This window comes from Syngnathus floridae, chromosome 14 (genome assembly GCF_059516105.1).
Source record: "Syngnathus floridae isolate MCC-2025c chromosome 14, RoL_Sflo_1.0, whole genome shotgun sequence".
Taxonomy (NCBI): domain Eukaryota; kingdom Metazoa; phylum Chordata; class Actinopteri; order Syngnathiformes; family Syngnathidae; genus Syngnathus; species Syngnathus floridae.
Window position 1 is genome coordinate 10442786 of NC_142426.1, and position 21571 is coordinate 10464356.

At 39.7% G+C, this 21571-nt stretch overlaps 2 protein-coding genes across 2 annotated transcripts; both read right to left on the bottom strand.

Moving 5' to 3' along the window:
- Positions 1-124: 124 nt before the first annotated feature.
- rnf31 (ring finger protein 31) lies at positions 125-10899 on the bottom strand. The gene is made up of 24 exons (XM_088397371.1): positions 10773-10899; positions 10021-10219; positions 9679-9825; positions 9293-9448; positions 9014-9070; positions 8727-8931; positions 8215-8392; positions 7342-7475; positions 6911-7083; positions 6563-6796; positions 6334-6489; positions 5946-6089; positions 5681-5866; positions 5405-5611; positions 5126-5299; positions 4087-4185; positions 3911-4000; positions 3506-3620; positions 2805-2917; positions 2574-2684; positions 2273-2321; positions 1915-2011; positions 1487-1652; positions 125-1412 (listed from the first exon to the last, which is right to left on the bottom strand). The coding sequence occupies exons 2-24, from the start codon at positions 10216-10218 to the stop codon at positions 1362-1364; spliced, it is 3240 nt and encodes a 1079-aa protein (XP_088253497.1). The 5' UTR covers position 10219; positions 10773-10899; the 3' UTR covers positions 125-1361.
- A 182-nt stretch (positions 10900-11081) lies between these two features.
- LOC148387691 (potassium voltage-gated channel subfamily B member 2-like) lies at positions 11082-21420 on the bottom strand. The gene is made up of 3 exons (XM_088397099.1): positions 21153-21420; positions 18814-19544; positions 11082-15190 (listed from the first exon to the last, which is right to left on the bottom strand). The coding sequence occupies exons 2-3, from the start codon at positions 19399-19401 to the stop codon at positions 13229-13231; spliced, it is 2550 nt and encodes an 849-aa protein (XP_088253225.1). The 5' UTR covers positions 19402-19544; positions 21153-21420; the 3' UTR covers positions 11082-13228.
- Between the last annotated feature and the right edge of the window lie 151 nt (positions 21421-21571).

Below are 21571 nucleotides of genomic sequence, written 5' to 3' on the forward strand. Positions count from 1 at the left end.
AATTAATCAATTTGAATTACAAAGGATTATTTTTTTCTCAGTCCTTGCACCACAGAATCTTTGGATTTATTTTGTCGCAATCTATAATCCACTAGATGTCCCTTTAACACTTTACACTTCAACATTAGTTCAATTTGATTTAATGATTCATCAAAAAACAATACAACATTCCGCTGCTTAATTACATTGTATTGTAGCCTCGCCATATTGCGGTTCACTTTTCGCGAACTCGCTGTTGCACAGATTTCTTTTGGTCCGCGTATCATGCTTTGATTTATTTTTCTACAGCGTAGGAATGGAGCGCACTCATAGTGCTTCTATCTACAACATATGGTGCTCAAAGTGCTTTCCAAATGCTTTGTCTACACATAGCCAGGCTTTAAAAAAAAAAAAAAAAAAATCCCCCTTTCTGTGTTTGTTTCAAAAAGCCACATCCACACCAAACCAACTGGTGTGTGGGAATAAGGGTGTAGATGAGGCACACTTCTCTAACTTTACGAATTATTAATCACTATCTAGAAAACTAAAAGCCATGTCATGTGAATATTGAAATCTTGACTGACAATGACAGACTGGCTGATGGACAGTCTTAAAATATAGAATTCACTGGCAACAACTGTCCACAGCCAAACAAGGATCTAGAGATATCTGCAAATCTCCACTTTGTTTGGTATTTTCAGAAAAAACGTTATTTAAAGAAATCACCGGGGAAGTGTGGATGACAGGTCAAACCACAAAATATCTCTCCTATTTGTAAAATCCCTGGCTATGTGTAAACAAACAAGTGTTATATTCACCCATTGACATACCCTTTCAAACCAGTAATGTGTTCTCCATCCTGATTTGCCGGTCTGTTCGGAGGGATAAATTCGTAGTTACAGATAGCACCAAAGTTTTTCCTCAGTTTTTTTTTTTCCTTGCCGATGTAACAATGCAGCCACGACTCCCACAGCCATCATTTGACAGTTCTCAACTTTGATGTGCTGTTGTTGTGACTCTGTTGACATGGATTAATGATGTTTCTGCTCTTTCAACTTCTCCTGTGTTTATATATACAGTACATTATATATATTATAAATACAGCTGACACCCCCCCACCCCCTGAAATATGATTAGACTTCCCACCCACACACCACCAGACGCCAGACCAGATAAATGACTTTTGGAAAATTTACGATTGTTCCCCCTTATTTCCCCAGACCTCTCATAGGGAACATACTGTATAATAAATGTTAATGAGCATTTTCTGAAGAAATTGGGGGGTGTTGGGTAATATTTTTTGTTTTGTGGCACCCTTGAGCTATGCACAAGAAAAAAAAAACTCGCTTCGCCATTGCATGAGCGATGGAATGGGGCTCTTGTTATTTCTTGCGTGGGACTTTGTCACCCAGCGGGACTTCTTCCATTAGTTTCTGCAGAAAAATTACAGAAATATTTGGTATGTTGACTCACTCAGCCATCTCACAATCACACCAACCACGCTCACCTCAAGCAGTCTGCTGAAGTAGGTGAATCCATCCTCTGAATCCCTGCGGGTGTCATCTACTTTGTACCTCCTGCAGGCTAGCAGCAGTTCATTGGAGCTGTAGAGTCGGGCTGGGTCGATGGAGTAGCCGTTGATCAAGCTGACCAAGTACTCTCTGTAATGCTTTCTGGATAGTAGCACAGCATCACAAAAGTAAAGTAGTATTTAAGATGAATGAATGGGAACTTTGTAAAGTGACAATACAAAGAGGCTGAGTACAGATAGTGACTGCAGAGAGCAGCTATGATTCACATTTAGGTGAGCCTTTTTAATAGAAAGTTGAAATAAATTCATATAATGACTATCTTCATCACATCAAATTACGGGAGTTATTATATCTTTGCATTATGCAGTATGCCTCCGTGAGTAGCAATAAAAAGTTTTCATACTCGCACAGTCCAGCATGTCCAGTTTGGGTCTGTGCTCCACAAGCCGAGTCAGGTTGCTGGCCTCCATCATCCTTCTGCTCAATCACGCCACATAGCCCTTGGAAAGATAAAAGCAAAGTGTGTGATTATGATCTCTAATATCGTATGTGTTGGAACGTTCCCTTGGATTCACTTCTTACAATTCTATGTGCATGTGTTAGCTGGACAATGCAAGAGCCTATCTAATTTTTGGTGTGGATCTAGATAAAGGTGCATATTCAGGATTTTTTCTACTGTATTTGGGGCCCTGTTGCGCCCTCTTCAAATAGTATGAATACATTTTTCCAACCTATTATTGGTGGTGAGTAGGTTCATCTACCTGTCTCTGTTCCAAGAGGGGGCTCAGTATTGTAAGCGACACCATTGTTCTATCAAGAGAAAAAAGAAAATATTTGTAATTTACTAATTCATAGTAGACAGTAACTATTTAACCTTCTTGTTTTTGCGCCTTCACATAATATCGCGTAAAGAAAATCAAGAAGCACCTCTCTGTGAAAAGTCTATCAAGGGAGACACTGCCAGTGAAGGATGTTTTACTTATTCATTCACTCACCATAATGTGAGTAGATTGCCACTTTGTCCATCATGTAAAGTGATTGCAAAATATCGGAATCAGACACCTGCAATAAAGCCTGGAGTCTGGAAGGTTCCCAGTCTCTCAAGTAGAAGAGACAATCCCTGGGGTGATGAGCATGTAGTCCAGATACAGTGCACTCATCCACAGCGCACGTCTAGCAGCAAAAACAGAAAAGTGTCTGTGTTAATTAGAATCATTTGGGATAAAAAAAATTGTAATATTCATAGTACTTGTGAACAGTTGATTCATTTGAATGGTGATTTTGCAAACTTACAGTATGGAATGGGTTGTTGCAACCACTGCAGAACTGGTAACGACACTGAGAGCAGCAGAAGTGCATGCAGCCTCCTTTCGACAGCGCATACTGGAAGCGGCAGTTCGGACAAGCTTGAAAGAGAAGGATCCATTAAAGCGGGTTGCGTTGGTCGATAATTGTAAAAAAAATAGAATTATATTATTATATTTTATTATATTATATATTAGAAAAATGAATTGACAGTGTTTGAGGGGTTAAACAGTGAGGGCTTAAGTTGGACAACAGAGGCTGGATGTAGTATTTTCTTTTTTGAAAGTCATTAAAGCAGGACGACAATCACAATAATGTGATGTGCGTTCTGAAGAGACAATTACGTAGAGAAGATTTCCTTAATGTGCTTTCTAATGAACAACAGTTACAACTTTTTTAAAAGCAATGCTGTCTTTGGCATTAATACAAATTGATTACAATAGTATCGAAGAATATAGAAGAGTCCTTTCCAACTGAGACACTACAATTGGTTTGGAGATCTTGTCTCGGAAGGGGACAATTTTCAGTTACCGTATTTTCCGCACCATAAGGCACACTTAAAAGCCTTTAATTTTCTCAAAAACCCAAGATTTGCATTTTAATAAGGTGCGGCTTTTGTGCAGACTGAATTTCAAAATTTGTAAATGTTGTATGTATATTTTTAGTGTGATTGTGTACGTGACACGCACTTATGCCGTTGTCTCGTAAATAGCCAGCTAGGCCTTGTTTCTGATACTCTGGATCATTTTCTCTCTTCCAGGACTGGTATTGTTCACAGGATAAACCAGCATGCTGAGATTCCCACTGCACACAGGAAAGAGAAAAAAAAATGTAAAGAGTAGGAACAGTTCCCACAAGCTTGATGAAGTTCCTTTGTCCGTTTGGGAAATTAGTGTGGGGAAACTGAGTGCTCAACTGCCTAAGCTGTTCTTACAACTGCTTAGTGTCTGATCACTACATAAACGTGACTTGGTTTTTGTCTGTCTTACATTGGGACACCTACTCTGCTGCAGTAAGACCAACAGAGCCTTTTGACAATTTTATAATGCTTACAATTTCCAGGGCTGGCTCAGATGTGTGCAGAATTTACTTACAGGCTTTTTGCACTGAGCGCAAAAACTGTTGCGGCATTGAAAACAGGTGACTTTAAGCTGGTCACCATCATAGATGAACCCATACGAACACTGTAAAGAAGAGAGGTTAATAATGTTGATCATGGATACTTTTTTTTTTGTCTCTCCAAGTGCATAATGACTCTTGAAGAACTTACATGACAGCACCACAGGAACTTTGGATCCTTGATAAGGGCCTGCTCTGTCAGTTTCTTATGGAAGAGCTCATATACTTCAGGTTCCAGGCATTCTCTCAACTGAAATCCACATTTATATTGACAGATACATGCTATTATAATGTGAACATATACGGTACTCGACACAAAATATAAATAGGTAAACACTACGCATGATATTGTTGAAATAGTATCAGCTAATTTTTATTTGGAAGAATGTGTTACAGCATTAAAGGAATTATTTTGTTAATTTTGAATAAGTTTTGTTAATAATTTTTAAAAATAATCGTATATATATATATAATTATTACAAATATTGATAATCATTTCTTTTTAGATGGTGAAGTTACACGCACCTGCTCAGTCTGTTTAAGATCAGGGGATGTTTGAGAATAATTGTGAATTTTATTTGTATATGTGAAGTCCTTTGAGACTTGTTTGTGATTCATAAACTTGACTTGACTAAATGACTAACATGCATGTGTGACATTGTTCAGCAATACTTAAATATCTCATTAAGCATGGCTGTGGGATCTAAATGCTGGAAGTAGGGCCACTCACACTGACGCAACCTTTACGATAACCCCAATTCCCTGAACTGTCATTTCTTTTCCACTAAGTCTCTACAACTATTGAGCCACTGTAAAGGAGCTATATAGCAATACTATAGCTACTCCCACCAGGAGCACTGACAGCTTCTTTAATCGTGATATTGAAAAATAGATAGAAATAAAATTGTATTTTTATTTTTTATTTAAGCTTTATTTACCCAGGCAAACAATTAAGAACAAGTTCTTATTTACAACTGCGGCCTGACCCAAAGAACAATGGCTCTTTGAGGGGGATGGAGTGCTAAAAAATAAATAAATACATAAAACAAGGTTATATAAATACACAATCAAAAAAAAAAGAACAACAACCAAGGACAATAAAACTATACAATATAACAACATATTTAAAATAACAGCTGCAAGAGTCGGTTAAAACCTGTTGCAATTTTTGTTTCGACCAAAAACTGTACCTGGATGTCCAAGGTGGAGAAGTAGCTGTTGAGATCCTCAGGGTCATTGATGTCAGGCTCCCAGCAGACTGGACACACCATATCTCGGATATGTTTGTCCCTAACAGCGATGGTGAAATGCTGCTGGAAACAATCGCAACACACAGAACACTGGCACGATGTCAGGGACTGCATCTGAAAAGAGGAGAAGGAACATTTTGAAGTGCATTCATCCGTGTTAACATGTTGCAGCCTTCTTCTGACTCATCTATACATCAAGAAAAAGAGAATGACAATTACCTTACTATGGGGAAAAACAGAAAGACAGATGGGACATTCTTTGGCCAGGACTCTTTTGATGAACTCTCTGTCATGAGACTCCCGTACGGCCTGTACTACATCCTCCAGAGAGTAGGAGGCATTGTGCTCCTGAAGAAGAGATAGTGCCAGCTCACAGCGGCCCCAGCTGGGTAGATCGTATACGGCGAGTAACCTCCGACATATCCGCTGAAAGTGGAAGATCACTTGAGAGACACAAGACAAATCCAGACTGTAACTTTCAAATAACCATCTCACCTGTTTGTCAGGGTGATTGATATCAACTGCCGGCTCAGGCTCGTCACTCCAAATCCGTTCATGAAAGGGTTCCAGAAGGGGGCGCTGCAGAGAAGCCAGCGCCGCTCTGACTTCCCCTCCACTCTTCCTCAATACCTCGTGACAATGAGCTTCATCAGTAAAGCCCAACGAGCAGAGCATCTTTACCTGGGGGAAGCAAGTGACGATAAATGTTACACCAGTATTAAGGTGCAGTGTATTTCGAGCAAAGTTAACAATTTATTACTTTTGTGAGTCTGTCTCGAAGGGCTTGTCTGGCAGCCTTTTCAGAATCACCTCCTGTTGTCAGCCAGGCCTGCTTGGCTTCTGCTCTAGAAAGTTGGACTGCAACTTTTGCAGAATCCTCAGTGGGAGCCTCACACGACCTGTTCTGTGTTGAGAGTACAACTGATTCGAAAAAGTTGTTTTTTCCACATTATGCATCGCCACACAGCAGCTTTAGTCGATTTACTCGCCTGTGTAATTTCCCACTTGACGTGTGAGGCAACACTCAAGAAACGCAAACGCCTTCAAAGTACATTTACTATATATAAAAGCTCGCTTCAAGTGAGTCACTTCAAATTCAATTGGCTGCAGATTTGAATGAGTTTTGTGAGTTTGCTTGTGTCACATACAAACTGATGGGAGAGCATCGCTGACAACAAGCTGATCTTGTCCAGTTGCTGAGGCAGCTCGGACTTCAACCATTTGCAAGGCAGAATGCTGGTGTTTTTAGCAACCCTAATGCATGTGTACACCTCCTCTGGGCTGATGCCATTCTTCTCCCCATCCTGCCATTGACAGAAGAAGGAAATGCTATCCACTCGAATACAAATTACATGGAAGCGTGCAACTGGGACTTACTCGAATCAGCTGTATTAGCTTCAGCCCGTCCTCCTTCATTTGCCGCTGCCTACAGGAGTTTGGGTCTTCTTGCGTCAGTTCTTTGGGTTTGACTGACAGAGCAGGGACCCGTCTGACCGGGGAGGGAGGGCGGAGTTTCGATGGCAGAGGTGCAGGCTCCGGACGAGCGAGGTCACACATCTCACAAACTGTGGCAGGTGAGTAGTTAAGATATGTACAAAACTGACACACCCACTGGCCAGTGAGACGTATGATGACAAGATGATTAAAAAACAAAACACAGCAAATATTTGCCGTTAAAAATGTGTGCGATTAAATCAACATTTCAAAATCTTTCAGTATTCCCACCTGGCTGTCAGGATCCCCAGGCATGCCCAGTACAGGTGCTGGTGGTCTGGGTGGGGTGATAGGAGGGTGTGAAGGGGTAACCGGAGGTCGGGTAGCCAAACGAGGTCTTTCACACACTTCACACAGAATGCTGCTGGCTGCGTTGACCATAGTGCAGCTCTTACACTGCCACTCTATATTAAAACATTCAGAAATTATATTTCCACATGCTTTCCAATTTAAACACTTTGTAGTAATCGCCTAAAAAATATCAGCTTTGAAAGACCAGAACAAAAAAATGAAAGAAAATCAATTATTTTTATCATCAATCGAGGAGGTCACAGTTTGACACACCGCGTCGAGAGAGGATTTTCCAAGATAGCGAAACAAACACTAGGATGAAAACAATCAGATTACAAACGTCGTGGGTGGCACCACTCGATGAAACAGACCTGTGATGGTAGCTGGTGGAGATTCATCCCCAGCAGAGCCGAGTGATTCACAGCGAGGGCACTCGCAATCCTCACACAGCACATCTTGGGATGAGTTGACTTTTGTGCAGTGAAGGCAATGCCAGGTGGAAGAACTGAAAGTGGAAGGCATAACAGTAGTCAATTAATTATAGAGATTAGAGCTTAGGTGTCAAACTCAAGGCCCGGGGGCCAGATACGGCCCGCCACATCATTTTAGGTGGCCCGTGAAGACAAATTATGCATCGACTTTGTGTCATTAAGAAAATTTGAAATTTTCTTCATTTTTTAAAAAAAATAAATAAAGCTATTGTTAGTAATTTTGATACCCATTTATCTTTTAAACTGAACAGTTTTTACTTGTCTCTGATTTCAAAACTAGTTATTTATCAGATTGTTGTGTAGCCTATAGACGACGTTGTATATAACTATGACAACGACAAAAACGAGTTTGACACACCTGGATTAGAGTCTCAACAGACCTATAAAGATTATTTCAGTCACAGCAACTTTTTCAACGGTTACATACTACGACACCAAGCAATAGAGTGTCAATAATAGGTTTATATTTCATTTCAATTCATCGACCCAACTGATTTTATGGCGTTCAGAAGGTAATATAGGTCATGTCGAAATGATCAGCAAGGGAGATGAGCCAGATAAGTACCAGTAAATGTCTTCCAGGTTGTCAGTGCTGACACATACTGTATTCCCTTTAGGCTTTTTAGGATTAAAAGATCTAAGTGCTCTTTGAATCTTGGGGTTGAACTATTATACGATATTTATACAAAACTTCCAATTCAGAGCCAATTATGTATATGCGTGACATATACCGCGGAATGTATTCAGTCTAACCTTTTACTATGTTCACTTTTAGACGTGGCGGAAGAAATGGAAGATGTGACAGCAGTTCGACGGTGCTTGGCCCTTTCAGGGTAGGAATGGTATAGTCTGTCACACTCGGAACACATGCCTTGGAGGCAAGTCAGGCAGTGGACAGTGATACGAAATATTCCACAGAGGGTGCAGTTCTCTGAAAAGCAAAATAAACAATGGCATTAGCATTGTAGCTCCAAATAACTTTTTGGTCTTTAAGAAGCAATTGTGCTAATCAATGACTTTTTTTTTTTTTGCAGGTTAATCCACGGGAAAAATGTTTTTACTAAACAATAAAAAATACACAAATATAATGAGTTGAATATTTCAGCATTGGATTATCCTGGCAGCTTTTTGAACATCACATTTTTATCATTTTATACAAATATTTTTAAATATACACATCATTGTTTGCACAATATAAATTACTGTAATGTGTTCACAGCTATGAAATAATTCAGCACTGTGAAGCTGTTGCAATGTCTCATCACCTGGGTGTTTCTTGAAGGGAGGGAACAAGACCTGAATGGGCCTGAGACTTTGATGGTTGGAGGAGAGTGAGCGAGCTTGGCTGCTCTCCCTCATGGAGTGATGGTGAAGAGGGAAGGCAAGCGACTTGGATTGGCTGTCCGACTGATTTTTGCGACAGCTGAAAGATGAACGGCTGACCACAGCATCTGTGTTCAGACCTACATCCTAAACATAGAGGAAACATCAGGTGATATTTAATCCCCTTCCTCTGCAGGCTTGGGATCAAGTGAAAATCACCATTGCTGACCTTGTGTCGTAGAGTAGGAATGATTCTCTCATAGAATTCCTGATGAGGATGCGTCTCCTGGGATGAAATAAAAAAAAAAAAAAAATCATGAATGTTTTTTAAAATAAAAAGTCAAAACTGATACAAATTTCAACACAACAATTTGATACTTTTTTATTAAAAACAATTTTTATATACATTTATAGGGAAAGAAAGGAAAGATTTGGGAGATCCCAATGATTTTCCAAACACAACCACATTCTGGATAGGATAAACATGTACTGAGACAAAAGGGCACACCTTGATAAGCATTTCTAGCTCCATCCTTAGGCTCATCACCTCCAGAGTTATTGCTGCAACTTTGCCAACATCAGGATCTGTGACATCATCAGGGAAGCTGAGCCCATCTGGCTGCTGATTGGAGTAACCATAGAGACAAAGCACTGCCCTTCCTCCCTGAAAGAAGAGCGAGAAGATAATCAAAGTTTCACCAAGACCTGTTTGTTATGGTTTGATTTAGTACATTGGCTGAGAAAAGATGGGACGGCATTTTTCCCCCGGGAATTTTCTTCCCAGTTTCCCTGGAAAACATACTGTATATTAAATGCTTATCAGCTTTTCTTGATGAATTATTCAGATTTGTAAATCTTAGGCCACTTCTAACAGCCCATGCGTGTCCATATTACCTGGATAGCATCAACGGTGGCCCTGAACACTGGATTGTTGTGCTTGACAGTTCTCCAGAATTTAGGTCTGTTGGGATTTGTTAAATTACATCCATACTTTTCCAAGATGTTCAAAGCTGTAGATAAGCGCTGTAGTGATGCAAGTGTCTGAAGAGAGGACAAGGAATATGGAGTAGTCACTAAACAGGGTTGAGATTAAAAAAAATAAATACAATAATTTAAGTGCTGTCATAAAAAAAACCCCACACACACTATTAGAAGCCCAATTTCTTCACAGATCATACAGGAACACGAGAACACTGTTTTGGCATGTGTGAATGGATGCAATCCAATTTATGTTACCTCTTTTCTGTTGCTACCAAAGCTGTTTTCTATCACCATGGTTTCAGCAGCAATATGGTGGTATTTGGAGCATGGCGGTAAAGGAAGATTAGCCATAACCATCACACCAGCTCGGACATCCACCACCCTGCCGCCGGAGTATAGACACACTTCCGCCTGACTGCGGACCTCCTGCAGCTGTTCCGATAGGGAGGGCATCCTACATATGCGGTATGAATTAAAAGAAAATCATATTTTCAGACACTAGGTGACAATAGAACATGGCAAACTGAGCCAGGAAACAATATGCATTACAATGCTTGCCTCCGGTGACGTAATGAGATGAAAAAAAAAAAAAAAGTCAACAGTGCTCCAAAAGTGGGTGGACCAGTTTGCCATAAATCTCAGCCCCCAAAATCACTACAGGTTATTTTAGTGCTGACCTGATTTTTCACACACACCTATCATATAATATATATTTGATGACGTATACGTGATCGCTGTATTGTCTCTTTAAGACGCGTTGATTTATGATGCATTGACAATCCGTTATTGAATCGATTGAAGACGCATCTTAATATGCTACAGGAAACAGTCTGCAAAAGCGATAGATGGAATTGTGTGTATCATTTTTTTGTTATGAGCGTCATTTCATAATGCACATTGGAACGTGTTTGCATGAACGCTATAGCAAGCTACGAATGCAAACGTAAGGAATCACGGTCGGCTGTGTTTTACAACATACGGCAATATATTTGAGCGCAGCTGCCTACCTTTTAGTCACAACAATACAGTGGAAAGAACGGGGAGATTCCACGGTCCTCGGTATTGAGGTGCAATATTTTTCGGAGAAAATAAGAGCGGAAGCGCCATCAGGGAGCAGGTGTGTGCGTTCGTGACGTCATACGCCAGTGACGCTAACGTAATTATTACTGCAACACAATAATTATGAATGAAAGTCAGATTGAATATCAAATAATGCAGAACACTGCGTATAATTTTATGTTTCATTTCTTTGATTTTGGTGATCCTTATATTTGTAACAAAAAAAAAATGAAAATGAAATTTACACCACACAGTAATAGGCCATTCAGACACATTTTTTTATTTTGCATGTATCAGTAAATGGATGAAAAGTCACTATTCACTAAGTATATGTTGATTCTCGCACCTGACTAATCATAACATTCCTGTTAAACTAGAAAGATGATGATGAACCTCACAAAAACAATAACATCTGGAAAACAGAAAAATGGAGAAAAATTCCATGGTTTGTTGACTACAGTATTTGCAATATTTAGATGATAGTAACACTAGCAAATGCAATTGGAACATGTGGTTGTGTACATGTTTGTTGTCAAAAAGACTATAGTCGTACTGAACAATAATATGAGAAACACACTGCCACCTCTTTTTAATGATTGTATAGTTTGAGGTCATCAGTTAATAATGTTATTTATGCCACAGTTAGACTTATCAATCGATTTAGAATCCAATCAAACCAGAATATATTCATTTATGGATGCTGTAGTTAATAGACACATATAAATACACTTGTAAGATATACTGTATTTAGATCAGCAGTGCAATTCAAATATATTGTACTCTCTCAGAGAAACTTACCTGACTAGCAAATGCAGAGGAAATTGCGGCACAGTGAGGTTAAAACTGTAGGCGATGTTACTAGTTGAGTCACAATGAGGTTAAGTGAAGTACTGTACAACAAAGTCAAACAAAACCAAAGGATTTGCATATCAACATATTGTGTCCATTGAACAAAGAAAAAAAAAGAAAACAACTCTTACTCTACAATTTTTCTTCCACCTTCTCATAAATTGTCTATTTATGAAAAGGCACCCATGTTTGAATATATCTATAGATGTCAACAAGAAAATGCAGCGCCATTGTCTTTTTAAAAACACAGTGAATCACTGTTATTAGACAGAAAAAATGGCATGTGTCAATCTATAGACTGGGTTTGAATATACACACAAGTTATGTTTTATGTGTTGATACCCGTGATCAAACTATATTTTCTCTCGCTAAGTCATTTTGTCCATACAAGTAAATCCGATACATGTCAGCTATCATTTGAACGTGCAACGCAGCATTCATTAATTTTGAACATGCAATCATTTAAGGTTGAACTCTTTCACAGTAAAATAACCCCAAAACACACACACACAAGAATATAATTACAACATGCTGCAGGGTGTAGCCTTGGTTAGCACCTCTGGCATCAGTATTTGAATCTGAGACACTAAAAGAAATATAAGAATATTTGCATATACACTAAGCAAACATTGGGCAGAGCACTGCATTTACTGCTTGTGTTTCTTAACCGATAATTTTTGATGCTCCAATGTTTCCAACAACTAAAATTGCCAAAAATGATTCAAACTGAAATGACAATGATGGCAAAAGTACAATAAACATGATTCGATTAAAAGACATAGATAAGTCTCATAGAGACCAGATTGTTTAGGTACATGCACAAGTGCACTTACTAACACGTGATGGGCAAATGTCTTGTCTATGGAATGTGTCAAGGCCCCTCGATTTGTTATGACTGTTCATGACAGGAGCCTCCGACCTGGGACTCAGGCAGAGTTTAATGTCTCCCTCCATAGTTTTATCTTTTGTCATGCTATCTATTCAGTCTATCAAGTTTGCGATACATTACAAAGTATTTTCTCTATATCAAATTGCTGCTACTTCTCTCATTGTCGAGAGGCGTGCCAAGATGTGAACAAACAGCAAATACTTTCTGTTCCTCATTCATCCCCTTTAAGTAACTTATTTTTAGGCATTATAGAAAAGAGGGGTAAAAAATAAATACTGTACAACCATACAAAATATACAACATGGCTCAGCCAATATGTTTGACTACGCTTAGGGCTGCATTTCAAGTACGGTTTACTGATGAGCCATAAATTTGCATGTATTGCAAAAGACACATTTTTTTTCTCCACAATGTGCAGAATTTTTATATAGAATGTTGATTTCCTGAAATAGCCTGAAAATAAAACAATAGAAAGGGGTGTACACATAATTTTGTTGGTGTTATGTTCAAATGTGGTTCATCTGTGGTCAAAAATGATTCAGTGGTTCAATGTCCTTTAGATTGTACACCGTTTTTCTCCAAGGTGGTTTTCGTGCCTGTGTTGGGCAACATTTTTCATGTCCCCATTTTCTTCAGTGGATATCTCAGCGCTTTTGGAATGTGGGCTCACATGGTAGTTTCATTGGAGGATTCGTGACTTCCATCTAGAATGTGGTTTTCTTGCCTCTCAGCACCTTGAGATGGCACCTCCCTTCCTCCTCCCTCCATACTTACCAGATCCTGCGAACAGTTGAGAAGGTTGGCCTTGGGCAGAGGGCTGGTGCAACTGGCTGAGCCGGCAGCAGACTTCTCCATGTGATTCTTTCCTTGGTGGCTTAAGCCTGTGAGCTGTCCTTCACCCTCTAATCTCTTGGCTGCTGAGCCTTCACCTTCCCCCTTAGAGTTGTTTGGACGAACAGATTGCTCGACCAGGGACGGAGATTGTAGCAGAGCCAGTGAAGATTTAGTGTCTTGCCTTCCAGAGCTGAGACGTGACGAAAATCTGGAAACCTTATCGTCTGACAGTTGCTGAGAAAGCTTGGCTGTACCAGCAGAGGAGGAAGTGGCCACTGGTGTAATCACTGCCATGAGCACATCATCCTGGGTTCCAATGAGGTCACTCTTGTTGTCGATTGTCTTTTGTAGGCTGCTACTATAATCCGTTGAGGAGGTGCAGCTTCTGTCTGCAGTTGTACTGATGTTGGGACTGGACACAAACTTGTACAGCCCCTCTTTTATAATTGGCATTGGCTGGGTGCTATCAGTGGTCTTATTGATCTCTATGGCACTAATCCGAGTCAGATCCAAGGGAGGGGGTGCACGCAGTTGTCTTGAAGTACTTTGACTAGCTCCAACACTGGGGATCAGAGAACTTTTTTCTGCTCTTTCTCCTGAAAAGACCTCAGCCATGTTGCAGCCTGCTCTTACACTTCCGTCAGGGGATGTTTTTTGGGTTTGGATGGGGGGCAGCACATTCATCTCCATCTCTTCTTTGATCAGTTTTGCTTGGTTCTCCTGGAAAGTGCTTGCCTTGTCGTAAGCACATTCTAATGTCTTTACGTTGAGGTGTTGAAGGCTGCCTTTGCTAGTCAAGGGCTTTGGACAGTCAGGTGAGCCCACTCGAGCCACTTCCTGGTAACCAGATGTAAGTTTGGACTGACCGGGGCTGCCTAAATCCGCATTGGAGTAGCGTTTATGGTAGCTCCAGCGGCTAGGTGACAAGTGATTATCCACTGGACACTTACCATCTTCTTTCTTTTCAACCAGCACATCTGTAAGTTCCATGTTACGTGCAAAAGCCTCTTTGGGATTGATCGAAACAATACTTCCACTTCGTTTCGCTCGTTCAAGAGCTTCCCTCCTCTTGATGGCCTTCTCCTGCCTCTTCTGCTCTCGATAAAACTCGGAGAAGTTGTTGACAATGATTGGGATGGGAAGGGCAATGACCAAGACTCCAGCTATGCAACAAAGCCCTCCAACAATCTTCCCCAGCAAGGTTTGAGGGTAAATGTCTCCATAACCCACAGTGGTCATTGTGATTGTAGCCCACCAGAAAGAGGCAGGTATGCTGGTGAATTTGGTGGAATCCTCATCTTTCTCAGCAAAGAATACTAAGCTAGAAAAGATCATAATGCCCATGGCAAGGAAGAGAATTAATAGACCCAATTCGTTGTAGCTCCTTCGCAGCGTGAAGCCCAGAGACTGCAGTCCAGTGGAGTGCCTGGCCAGTTTCAATATCCTCAGAATTCGCATTATTCGGAAAATCTGGACCACACGACGCACATTCTGGAACTGCATTACATTCTTGTTGGATTCAGTGAGGCATAGAGTCACATAGTAAGGCAGTATGGCCAGCAAATCAATGATATTTAGTGGCGCTTTGATGAAATTCCACTTGTTGGGTGCTGACAGCAGGCGCAACAGGTACTCCATGGTGAACCAGGCGATGCACACTGCTTCTACGTGGGCTAGGCTTGGGTTGTCATTAAACTGGCCAAATTCGTCCACAACTTGCAGCTCTGGCAAGGTGTTGAGTGATAATGAAATTGTGGAAATAATGATGAACAGGATGGAGATCATAGCCAGGATCTGCAAGACAAAGGAAAGAGAGTGAATGTTTTTTTTTGTTGGTACACAATGTATTTCGTTTTGATACACAATCTGGATGAGGATTTTCAAAACCGGGGCAAAATATCTTAATCATGGCATCTGGTATTGTCTGCTAGGATTGAGATGCTAATTAGTTTTTCCCAGATTAAGAGAATGTCACCATTATTCAGTTACTGATAATTCAATTGTTCTTCAGGGAGTTTAAAGCAAAATAATATATTTCTTTGCTTGAAGGAACTGTGCAAAGTCAACTGGAAAAAAAATTTTAACAGCAGAAATCTAAACACAGTATTTTGATTCATATTGTAAGATGAGATGATTATAAGATATTGTAGTGAGCCGTCATTACTTGAGCCCTTAGCAGCTATGTAAAGAAAAAAAATCCCTTTTACATGGGCAAATCGTTTTTGTTTTAATACTGAAACGATCTGCAGGTGAAACGGTGAGGAGCCATAAGCTTGTGCCGTCTCTCACTCCAGCCTTTGCTAGGACATTTCAGGATAATTGTAATAGGATTGTCTTGCTATCTATAGCGAGGATAGAGAGCTGTTAGAAGTGGTTACTCATTCTTTCCTCCTCTAACAGGAAGAATCAAACATGGTTGTAAATTCCTTTCTAAAGGAAATGATTCTTTAACAAATAGATGATATCAAGAAAGAGTATAACTTAAGGACATTTTCATCTGAAGACACTAAATTTAAAAAAAAAATTCAACATTGCATATATATTTGTGCTCTCTTGCCTCTAAAGTACTGTACAACAGCATCTTCCTCATTTGAACATGGACGTTCAGGAATATGTCACAAGAAATCTTAATTAATAGTCCATCCATCCATCCATCCATCCATCCATCCATCCATCCATCCATCCATCCATCCATCCATCCATCCATCCATCCATCCATCCATCCATCCATCCATCCATCCATCCATCCATCCACTCTTCACAAACCACCACTGATAAATACACCAAAATCAAACGGGTCGTTGAAAGTCGATCCAAAACTCGAAATGTCAGTCAGCGCATGCTTTGCAGAATCCAAACGCTTTTGATGTTTACATTTGGTTTTGTCTCATCTTTTTTGGTGGTTTATGTCTTGTACTGCAATTTTGGTTTTTCCTTGTTGTTGTTCATATCTGGGTTTGTCAACTCCACGCCTTGTGTCTACCAATTAGCTCCCTTAGTCACTTTTGGATTATTGCCATCCAGCTAGATCCTTCTACTTCCTCCACGCAAACGCAATATCATAAGAGCTTTACCTGTACCAATAACATTGTGAATTTGGCGTGGTTACAATTTGCCAAAGCACTCATTGGATCACACTTGGGTTGAGGCTGACGTCTAGCTACTGCAGTCACCGACTCCATTGCATGATTTGTGAAGAAGCCACTAGTGTTTCACGAAACACGCCATGGATAGCGTAAATTGAACTTTGCATAACGGCCATCAAGTTTCTCAAACTAGCACTGAACTGCAATCAAGGACAGATTAAAAACTGAATGTCAATTGTTGAGCAGTGAGCAAGGGAATGATGTGTTTACAAGAAATGCCTAACCTGACGACCTCACGTCAGTCCAAATGAAGCCTGAAATGATGAAAAGGTAGCGTAGGAACAAAAAGAATTGGGCACACTATTCTATCTGCTCATAATTTTAAGTTATATTTCTTCCCACTCCTTTTCAGGCATGTGAATATGATTTATGGGTTCTTTTTTGGTTATATCTTGCTTGCCACTCTTTTAGTTTATATAGATAGATAGATAGATAGATAGATAGATAGATAGATAGATAGATAGATAGATAGATAGATAGATAGATAGATAGATAGATAGATAGATAGATAGATAGATAGATAGATAGATAGATAGATTTTTTGTCTTTCCATTTGTGTACAGTAATATATATTTTTTCCACACGTTTGAAATAAACGAATAAACTCTAAATGTAATTCTCCAGGAAGAGCATCTGGCATCAAAATTTCGCCAAATAGTTCATGCGAATGACTCACTTAAATAACCCTTGATGAGAGAAATCAAGTTGAATAAGAAGTTTAGTAGGATATTAAATAACATGAGAGTAAATCCCATCAAACTACAATAAGATTATGTGCATGAATTTCAATTTGGTTATTGAAAAAGTTATTATTGGTAGTATGTTATGACATAGCGCTGGGTGAATTTGTGTGTGCGTGTGTGTGTTCCACTTAATACTTGCATCTAATCAGCTGTACTTTATCATGCTCAGAGAAGGATCGCTTATTGGCTAAGAGCTGAATGACACACAGGGAGTGTCATTGCGCAGTGGCCTAAGAAGATTCCCTCCTGCTGACCCCACACTTCTGAAATAGTCACAAGGATCTCCGTTATATTTAGAAACAAAGTTTGCTGCTAAACTTATGTACGTATTACGGATGATCTGTATGTATGATTTCATACCTCAAATTACAGGCCGTTTAAAATTTTGTTGTTTTGATTCTCCAGCAAATTACACTGCTGTCCTGACATATATATGATTCCATTATTATTTTTTGCAGCTTCACGTGAAAAGCAATTTTTAATTGCCAAAAGTGAGGAGTGTCTGATAATTAAAATAATTAGAACTTGAATGACTGTCCTGTGAAAACCTAAGAATAAGCAATTTATGAAACAAATTGAGAATTCATTTCCACAATGGGCGCCAAGAGAATTAGTCAAGTTAAATGTTAATTACAAAATGATTCATTTCACTGCTCTTATCTGTTCCAAGAACGCTTCTGGCCAATACATGATCTACCTCAGGAAGGCTCATTTTATCATCCTTTTAACTTCACTAAATCTTAACTGCTTAGGGCAAACAGCTTAATCTGCTTTTGCGACAGACTCTTCCGGTACATCCAGACACTTCACACTCCTGCGTCTCCGCAGTCTAGACCCAAACTCCATCCAGAAGTCGGGATTTGGGTGTATAGCAAATGAATAGGTCTGCATCAAATCCTGACCTTGAACCTACTGAAGACTTGTTGAATCAGTTTTCTGCTCCAGTTCCAGCTCTAGTGTTGAGATGGAGCTGCTATTGGTCCAGAATTGAGGCTCCTGACCATTTCATAAATTACAAATATGTCATCTTCTACAAGATGTTGGCATGTATAGGATTGGCTCACAATTTCTGTTGTATTTTGGAGGGGTGGAGGTCAAGGCAATTTTGGGGCCAGTCAAGTTATTTCATTCTCAACTTGTTAAACAATGTCTTCAATGAACTTTGGATATGATTAAGAGGTTTGTCTTAATACTTCTGTTTACACTTTATTTTGGAAAAAGTACCAAGTAAGAGTGTTAAATTTATTCCTTTACAAGATGGGGATTTGTTTTTCTTTTTCAACATATATATATAGATAAAAAATATATTTGAATGTTTAAATGTTATTTATACAGTTTTCGTGTTATAGTTTATAAACCACATACCCTCTATGGTGAGAGAATTACAGTTAAATATTATGAATTTGGAGTTTGCAAAAATTTCAATGAATGCCTCTGAATTGGTTAAAGAAGGCCAACTCTGACTAAGCCCTGGAATTTGAAATCTTTCCATTGGAAGGGTTATCATGGAAGTGCGAGCTGCTGTTACCTTTGCTGCCACAGATGAGCTGGGTTTCTCCAGGAGATCCCACAGCTTCTGCCTCTGGTCAGGACAGCAGCCCAGTTCCTCCTCCTCCTCTCCTTCCTTGTCTCTCAGATTCTCCGCCTCCCTCCTCAGCTCCTCATTCATCTGCTCCTTCTTCTGGTGGTATCGTGCCTGGCAGCAAGACTCCAGGTAGATCTCATCAATACCCCAATAGTCCAGCTCTTGGCCAAAAGATAGGGCGCACATCTCCTCCATCATGTGCAGTTTGCCAGTTCTGTAGAAGTTGAGAATGGAGGAGAAGGCCACGGGATGGCGGTCGAAGAAATACTCGTTCTCCGACAGGGTGTAGTCATCGCAGACCTCCAGCAGTGACTCATGGGTGTTGCAGTCTCTCAGCTGTCCCAGACGGGTTCTGGGAAGGCGGTCCAGCGTTCGCCATAAAACTTCATGTGTTAGACCTCCAACATTGAGTCGGACCCTCCGAGATCGTGCCTTCACGCGGATGATGTCGATGGGCTCCGGGGGCAGCACTGGAACCGCCGGGGGTCGATTGAGGACTTTTGGTGTACCGTAGAGCGCTTTGTCTACCATATTTATGCAGTGTGAACTCCACTAATGGATGTGATATTGACTCGTCGGGATGATTTTATGGTGGCCGGTGGGCACAGAGTGGCTTGGCCCACCAAGCTCACCCAGCTCTTTTCAGATAGTAGAACTGGTGCTGAGATCCATGACTAGAAGGGTATAAAGAAATAAGCAATATTATTAAAAATATGAATTTGCATATGGTATTTATACATTTTAAGTCATACCGTCATTTTTGCAGTAGTCGTTTTTCAATTCATTTTGACAACAGTAAATATCAGGACAGATGAAGTTAGCTAATTTTTTTTATAACGACTCAAACTCCGTCGGCTAGAATTAATTTAGTTTGGTGAGGATCTGGATAAAACAGCTGAAATGATTTTCACTTTTTGAGTCACTAAGGCATGAAGGGAAGCGTCTAATTAGCTATAAGACAGACAATCCCAAATATGACCTCTGGCCTTGGCAAAGGTCCTTGTTTTACTGAGTGACATCCCAGTTAGAGGTCAGTAGATCAAATCATGTTTAAACTGTAAAAAACAATTTTTCTGGCCTCAAAACAGTCAGTTAGACATTCATAAAAATAAGGAGTTAGCACAACAAAGCATGCAAGCTGTTTTCTTGAAGGTTAAGGGACAACCATTCTGTAAACTTCATTCACTTTCATTTGCTAATGTAAATGGGAGAATCACCATCATTTTCTGGAATTAAAAGTCTTTCAATGACTGCTCTATAAAATCGTAGTTTTTTCCGGGAAATCAATTTTATGGTTGTACCACTAAAGCTTATGCTACCATTAAATGTCCTTTGACAGTGGGACTTTTATCTGATTGTATAACGCCGAACCACAAATCCTAGCGGGGGCATTTGGCTTTGTCTGCCCAAGTTAATTATAGCCTGTCTATCTTCTCCCAGGACACTCATAGGACACACGACGATGTCAGCATCCAAAACTACTACGTCACTAAATGTCAAAATGCTATTTAGTCGCACAATCAGAAATTTATTAAATACTTAATAAATTGTTCTTGCTAACTTTTTAATTGAGTTGAAAAAACATTCAGATGTTTAATACTCATATTAGTATAGAAGATTTTTTTTTCATTACCAAACAATTATGGGGCTTTTATTTTTATCAAAGTTAAAAAAGAAGGCAATAATTTGGGACAATCTTTTCATCGCAGAAAGTTAAGACCGATAAGACTTTCGTTTTTGCAGTGTAAAATACGTATATAGTGCCATTTTAAGTTTTAAATGAGACACCATAATTAATCATTTTTAATGAAATTAACAATGCGTGCCTCTGTGCAACAACACAACATAAAATAACTAGGTATGTACAATTACACCTGGATTTTATATACTTCATAACAAAGGTCATGCTAGCAAAAACTAATGATAAAGATTATTGTGTTCAGTACACCGTTTTCCGTTACATCAACACTTTTTCCGAGTCGAAAGCAAATTGTTTAGAACGCAGAGTCAAAGTCTAAAAAGAGAGCATTCATTTCTAATTCGTCATCAGGAGATTAGGCAGACTGTGGCTTATCCTGAGATTATGCACTTCAGTACCGCAAATTTGAAAAGCACAAAGCGCACAGACTAATACCATCACAGGATACTTCAAAAACGTTTTCTTTTTTAGAATAATGAATACAACCTCCCTTTTCATATCTCATATTAGAAATAAATATTCCAGAGGGAAGAAATAAAAAAACAGGTTGTCAAGAATCTAAGAAACTCAAGAAGAAGCCTACCTGTATGGATTTTGCTGAATAACTCTTGAAGTCGAACTCTGCTTCTTCCAGGAGGTCCCACCATAGCAGCCACCTAGTTATCTCTGATTTTCAACACCATACTGAACATAGTGATAAATGAAACCCACAAGGCATACTGTCAAAGATCCACATTTTGGCCAGATAGTTAAGGCCAGCTGGAACGTTCAGGTTATGTTGCATCAAGTGAGGCGTCTGTGTAGCTGAGATACATGAGGACACCTGCAAATAACTACAGACAGTCGCTGGTAAGAAGGACTAAACGGATCACGGATGGATAGAGACAGGGAGAAAGAGAAAGGGGGAGAGACACAGAGAGAGAGAGGCAGAAAGCAAGAGAGTGAGCGAGAGAGAGAGAGAGCGAGAGAGAAAAAGAGTTTCGTTCAGCACCAAGGACAGCT

Coding starts and splice junctions, on each gene's coding strand:
- rnf31 (XM_088397371.1), bottom strand. CDS start 10,218: ATGCCCTCCCTATCGGAACAGCTGCAGGAGGTCCGCAGTCAGGCGGAA. Junction 3,621..3,910: donor GCGCTCAGTGCAAAAAGCCT/GTAAGTAAATTC, acceptor TCCTGTGTGCAG/TGGGAATCTCAGCATGCTGG. Junction 1,413..1,486: donor ACTTCAGCAGACTGCTTGAG/GTGAGCGTGGTT, acceptor ATTTTTCTGCAG/AAACTAATGGAAGAAGTCCC.
- LOC148387691 (XM_088397099.1), bottom strand. CDS start 19,401: ATGGTAGACAAAGCGCTCTACGGTACACCAAAAGTCCTCAATCGACCC. Junction 15,191..18,813: donor GCTCATCTGTGGCAGCAAAG/GTAACAGCAGCT, acceptor TTTGTCTTGCAG/ATCCTGGCTATGATCTCCAT.